We start from the raw sequence: 6,526 nt of genomic DNA, 5'->3' as shown, positions 1-6,526 counted from the left end.
GCCAATGCAGCCACAGTTTCGGATTCGCTGCCTTTGCGTGGCTAAGTCCAGTGCTAAAGTAGCCTGACTTAGACACTGAGAAGCGCCCGATAAAAAACTGATGGTCTAGATCGATGTAATGTAGCATGAGCAATGTTCGTCGATGCATCAATTCACTGTTTTGCTCCTGTAGATGTTGCTCCATAGCGGCACTGTAGCATCGATCTAGAGTGTTGATCCAAGATCCTACGGCTCACACGTGGCAAAGGCTGAGGCATTGTAGTGTCGCTAGCTTAGCCACATGAAGACATCAAATCTGGATCAGACTAGATCGGATTCGGATTCACTGCCTTTATACTTGGCTAAATCCAGTGCTACAGCAGCTACGATGTGGTGTAGTAATTCTTGAGGAAAATAAAAAGTGATAGTAATTTGAACTAAAACCACGGCACTTGTTTTTGAACGGAGGGAGTACTTATTATTCCGACTGCTTTTTGTTTCCTTTTAGATATGTTTTTCAAGATCTACTTTGGTTTTTTTTAATTATATACGGCAAAGCCTATGCCTCTGCTACACATCGACCTTACGAGATCAGACTCTGTTGGTTTGGAATTTTCCTTTTGGAACTAGTACTAGTTACTAGCTCTGTTATTATGGGTGCGAGAAGCCCAATGGCGATAAATTTGATCACTCTGCTGGATACACAACGAAAATCATCACTGAATCTACTACGAACAGAACTCATTATCGAACAACTGTTGGAGAGCAAGTGACCGGTTCGTCAACCTGCTGCGTCAGGACGCAGCGATCTGGCCACCGGCCGGCATCAGCCCGAGTAAAACGCCACCGCCGAACACCCGTCTCTGTGACCCACCCCTCGATCATCTCCTGCGCCGCGCGCCCGTTGTCGGCCGGCACCATGTGCCCAGCGCCGTACACCACGCGTGCGTCAGCGCCCCCGACCGCTGCACGTACCCGGCGAGCTCCGTCTCCTCGCCGCCGCCGCCGGTCCGCCAGACGACGCGCTCGGCCTTCTGGAACGCGCGCAGCCCGCCCCACCTGAGCTCCTTCATCCACGCCTCCTGCGACACCACGCCGATCCAGGGGTCGCGGATGCCCTGGTACAGCAGCACGCGCGTCCGCCGCCGGAGCAGCGCCTCCACCTCCGGCTTGACGCTCTTCATCATGTCGTCGTGCATCGCCTCCCTCACCGCGCCTCGCGGCTGCACTGCTCCCACGCCACGTCCCGGCGCGCGCCCAGCGCCGCCTTCACCTCCGCCCGGTTCACGAACCGCGCCACGGCCGCCGTCGCGTAGGGCCGCTGCCTGCCCAAGTCGTAGAGCGTGGCGAGCCCGGTGGCGTTCTGCAGCCACGAGCGCACGCGGCCCCGCGCGTCCGACGCCTCCCGCCACCGCGCCAACTCCGTCAGCACCACCGCCTCCGCTTGCAGCGCCTCCAGATCCCGTCGCTGCCGCGCGTTGATGAGCCCGGTGAAGTAGGCTGAGTCTGCGTGCGTGGGCAGCTGCGCGACGGGGTGCGTGAGCTCGTTGCCGATGGCGGCGCCGCGGAGGTTGACCCTCCGCCGCGCCGGCAGGCCCGGGTTCTCGTCGAGGATGAGCGCCCCGGCGGCCGGGACGTACTTCCCGGCGTAGCTCTCGCCGGAGAGGAAGAAGGGGCGCGCGCGGAAGGTGGGCGGGCTGGCGTCGAAGAACGACTGGAGCGCGGCGAGGACGTGCGCGGCGACGGCGGCCTTGTCCCGCGGGATGGCGGCGGGGGACGGCGCCGCGCTGAAGCCGGTGCCGAGCGGGCTGTCGAGGAAGAGGAGCCCGAAGCGGCGGTTCCAGGCGAAGGGGTTGCGGGAGAGCGAGGCGGCGTCGGGGGCGACGAGGTAGGGGCCGAGCTCGAAGAAGTTGCCGACAAGGCCCGAGCAGCCGGGCCCGCCCTGCAGCCAGAGGAGCAGCGGCGTGTCGGCCGGCGCGGTGAGCGGGTGGCTGGCCTCGTAGAAGGCGTAGAACAGGGACGCGTTGCTGGACGGGTCCAGCGGCAGGTAGCCGGAGCTGGTCGGCAGGGCCTCCTTCGGGAACTCGACCGCTGCCCCGGAGGCTGCCGCGAGCGTGACCGAGACGGTGGCCGCACGGAGGACAGTGGCGAGGAGCAGAAGCGGCGGAGCCATCGATGGATCAGATCCGAATAGGATGATGTGCGCGCGTGCTGGTGCTCACTGCAGAAGCCTTGTTGACTCCGGAGAGGTGACAGGCCTCGTCCATTATTGACCACGACTCTGTTATCACCTCTGTTCCTAAACATTAGACATTTTAAATATTTTATTAATATAAAGAGTAAAACAAATAAATAAACAAGGTAAAATGTTTCTAAACTAATTTATTGATCTAAACGCATTTATATTAGTTTACAGAGGAAGTATTTATATACATCCAATTCAAAAAAAAAACATCTTACCATTTGAAATGAAGTAATACTAACTAATCTTTTTATGTTGGCAACTTAAAATGTGGATCCCAACCCTTGCCGGTTGGAGGGCTTCGTTTTTAGATGCGTTTTTGAGTTTTAGTAGAATCTGCGTTTTGCTCAGGAAGGTGAGACGGCGGCGTCTCCCTGAAGATGGAATAAGGTTCTTCCCGCTTAGCCCCGTTCCAGTGGTGCATCTAGTATCCTCGGTGGGCATGTGAAGGTGTGTTTTCGATAGATCTGTCTTTGATGGATTTGCTTGGATCTGTTCGTCGTTCATCTACGTTCGTGTGTCTTTACGTTAGATCCTTCTGATCTACGCTACTTTTCATCGGTGGCGATAGTTGTTCTGGTGCGCTGGTCTTATGTGGCCTTAACACGACGACTTTCCAACTGTCTACTACAACATTTTTTTTGTCCGGCTCCGATGAGGAAATTATTTAAGGATTTCTTTGAAATACTTTCCATAGGATTTCTAGCATCCAGTCAAACCACTATGAAAGAGTCCTTTGTGTTTTCCTATGATGCAATCAAACAACCCAAAATCATGTAGGATTGAGATGAGTATGACATTTCAATCCTATTTTTTTATTCATGCATTTCTAGAATCTTGTGAATCAAAGAGACTCTTAGTGTTTCCTGACTCTATCTTTTTGGAATACATCCTAGAGCTCATGCAGATGTTAGGGCATCTCAATGTCGATCACAATTTTTTTTCTAGATGTTTGGACCGGACGTTCGGACACTTTTAGCCATATAACGCAAGTCACCAAATGTATGTGGACTGGTTCGAATGTTCAAAATCCCACAAACCGTCCCCAAACTAGGGGAGGGGGGATTGTGGAGTCAAGACGTTACTAAATCAGCCTCGGGCCCCCACCATAAACCTATTTCCCCCTCTTCCTTCCTTCTCTCTCCTCTCTCCATTGGACAAAGGGCAGACGTGTCTTGAATATGCTTGGATAGTCGACGCCCGCCCGACTATCTGCGGACACGTTCAAACGTGTTCAAGGGAATTTTTTTTATGACCATTTGGTGATTGTGTTCGAGTTGCCATTAGGCTCATCACTAGATGGATTGCGCTACTTCTCTCCACCTCCTCTTCGTCCTTCTTGCTCAATGGAACCACCGGCCAGGAGATCTCCCCCCTCCCGTCGTGGATTGCAGCTAGGCAATACCTAATCGCCCTTGTTGTTTTTCCCCGCTATCGACCCCCCCCCCCCCCCCCGTATAGGCTACTATCTGCTGCAGTATACCATGACATCATTGCTCCTCTACGACCAGGGAGCTTAAGTCGCGCATCATTTTGTGTGCTGGTGATCTTCGCGAACCTAGTCAAGGAGGCGATTGACACCATTCTTCCATGCTACACTCCTTTGGCTCATGAATTATGAAAAAAAAATACATGATGAATATTGTAGAAAGAGTGGTATGTTAAATAAAGTTCCAATAGTCTGCATGGCAAAACAAAGTAAAATGCATTACTGTATCAAAAATCAATAGAAGAACACCCTCCATGCATCTCGAGAAGAGTCATGTTTTTCTTAATCAGAAGTCATGCTTTTAACATACATAATATGTGCATATTACATGGTTAATCATTTGCGCTAGTGGGCTAGTGCCATGTAAAAAAATGCAGCCATGCAATGCATGTTTCTCCAGACCTAAAACAAATACCTCTCATGCAATATTTACATTGCTGGTTAAACTTTAAGCAAATGATGAAGAGTGGTGTTCACCCTTTAGTTTTAACCGGTGTAGTTAGTTGTTTATCATTCATGAATGAGATTATATTCATTGCATCGTACTCTATTTGATAGTGCCAGCATAGCTTATTTAAAGCTCAACATATCCTAGTTAGACACAAAGATTGGCTCACCAAGGTAGACGAAAACAGAATAAAAAGAGCAAATGCACGGGTAACACCGCTAGCTAAAACTTAACAGGATTGCTAAATAGTTGATACTATATTCATATCCGTGTAAGTTTTTATAAAATATTCCTTTATATGTTTTGTCAGTTGACTGAGACTTCGTTAAGTCTTTGTCGACTGAGATGTAACCACATCCAAAACTTAATAAGAACTACAAATAGCAGATTTAATTTCACATGTGTTCTTGCTTCTCTATGGCCCTTACCATATCCATGGCCATGAGTCACGCTATCTCGTGGAACCCGCGTCATCTTCAATGTTGCCAAGCATCCAGACCTGCACCAGTCGAGTCAACGTCAAATTCGACTCTCCACCCTCGCGTAGTGCCTCCCTGGCCCTTCCCATAGCCGCCGTCGTCCGCTCCCGAAGCACCCTCCCGCCGTCGGAGTCCATCAACCACCTCACCTTTGCCGCCACTTCATCGGCGTCCACCACCTCCGTGTCATATCCATCCACGGCCACGGCCAGACCCAGCTCCTCTTCCAGGAACACTCTGTTCATCCGCTGCTCCGCGTACAGCGGCCAGGCCAGCATGGGCACGCCGGCCATGACCGCCTCGAGCACGGAGTTCCACCCGCAGTGCGTCACGAAACCGCCCACGGCGCCGTGCGCCAGCACGTCCCGCTGCGGCGCCCATGACTTGACGACGAGGCCTGTGGCCTTGGTCCGGTCCAGGAAGCCCTCCGGAAGGAGCGCGTCGAGGTCCGGCTCCGGCGGCTCCTCGAACCTCTTCGCCGGGTCATTGTTGGGCGGGCTCCGCACGACCCACAGGAACCTCTTGCCGCTTGCCTCCAGGCCGATGGCTACCTGTCTGATCTGCTCTGCGTTGAACACGCCGAGGCTGCCGAAGCAAAGGAACACCACGCTGGCCGTCGGCTGCGCGTCCAGCCACGCCAGGCACTCGTGGCCGCGCTTCACGCCCACCTCCTCCGACTTTATCAGCGGCCCGATGCAGTAGACTGAGGGCGTAGGTAGGCCGGGGGGCGTGCAGAGCCCGGCGGCGATGGCGTCCACGGCGCGTGGCTCGAGCGAGCGGAAGGTGTTGACGATGATTCCCTGGGAGCGGCAGAGGTCGGGGGACACTCTCAGCGACCATATGTATGCCGGGTCGTCACGGTCCATGAGCGGCTTGGGGAAGTGAGTCGCCGGCAGCGCGGGGATGCCCGGCACGTGCACGAGCTCTTCCCCCATCTCCCGAAAGCTGGCCGCGCTCCGAGCATGCAGGACCGGCAAATACAGGGAAAAAGCCAGGACCTCCGCGGGAGACGTGAAGAAACAGTACCCTGGGACGCCGAGCTCCGCGGCGACGTCGAGCGCGATGCTGCAGAAGAAGTCGACGACGAGGACGGCCGGGGAGGCGCCGGCGAGAAAGCCGCGGAGGTGCGGGATGGAGAGGCCGGCGACCTCGTAGGTGACCGCCTCGGGGTGGTCCGAGTCGAGCGGCGGGACGTCGACCTGCGGGAGGCAGTGGAAGGAGACGGAGGGATTGGCCGCGGTGACGCCGGCCAGGAACGGCCCCCTGGCGCCGGTGTCGACGAACGGCAGGCTCACGATGACGATGGTGATGGCGAGGCCGCGAGCCGCGAGCACCTTGCCGAGCTCGATCATGGAGACCAGGTGGCCCATCCCGGGCGACGGGTACAGCACCACCTGCTTCCGGGGCGTCCAGGTGGCTGCGGCACCGTGCATCGCGCCGACGACGAGCGGTGTGGTGCCTGCTCTGCTCTGGAGAATGGTGTATGCTCTGCTCTCGACTGCGGTGCCTTCTCAGATTTGTAGTGTGGATGGAGATGATGAACGACGGAACGAGAACGGAGCAGTTTATAGACGCCACGCAACGCTACCTGTGGCCACAAATTGAGCTGTGCCTCTCGGTTTCTCTCCGTCTCAATTTTCCCACTAGCTAGGAGCAACAGCACTGCAGTTGTGGACCAACACCATACAGTTGTGGACCGGACGCCATCGTGTGAGCAGGAGCGAGTGAATTGCAAAAAACATCGACACTTCAGGCAAGGTTCGCAGGAACCACACATTTACGGAATTGTGTCAAAAGCACTAATTTTTTTCATAATTTTTTTGCAAAAAACACTAGTTGGTGGCTTTGGACGTTTTGATGACGATTATGACAGGCGAGTCCTGCTTTTG

The 6,526-nt window shown here is 54.5% G+C and overlaps 1 protein-coding gene and 1 pseudogene across 1 annotated transcript; both read right to left on the bottom strand.

Moving 5' to 3' along the window:
- Nucleotides 1-506: 506 nt before the first annotated feature.
- Nucleotides 507-2,261, bottom strand: LOC123048491 (serine carboxypeptidase-like 50; annotated as a pseudogene).
- Nucleotides 2,262-4,393: 2,132 nt separating this feature from the next.
- Nucleotides 4,394-6,162, bottom strand: LOC123051299 (anthocyanidin 5,3-O-glucosyltransferase-like). Its single transcript, XM_044474145.1, has one exon. The coding sequence runs from the start codon at nucleotides 6,068-6,070 to the stop codon at nucleotides 4,610-4,612; it is 1,461 nt and encodes a 486-aa protein (XP_044330080.1). The 5' UTR covers nucleotides 6,071-6,162; the 3' UTR covers nucleotides 4,394-4,609.
- Nucleotides 6,163-6,526: the final 364 nt, after the last annotated feature.

This window comes from Triticum aestivum, chromosome 2D (assembly GCF_018294505.1).
Source record: "Triticum aestivum cultivar Chinese Spring chromosome 2D, IWGSC CS RefSeq v2.1, whole genome shotgun sequence".
Taxonomy (NCBI): domain Eukaryota; kingdom Viridiplantae; phylum Streptophyta; class Magnoliopsida; order Poales; family Poaceae; genus Triticum; species Triticum aestivum.
Note: the sequence above shows the minus strand (reverse complement) of the source record. Positions and strands in the feature narration are given on the sequence as shown.

Coding starts and splice junctions, on each gene's coding strand:
- LOC123051299 (XM_044474145.1), bottom strand. CDS start 6,070: ATGCACGGTGCCGCAGCCACCTGGACGCCCCGGAAGCAGGTGGTGCTG.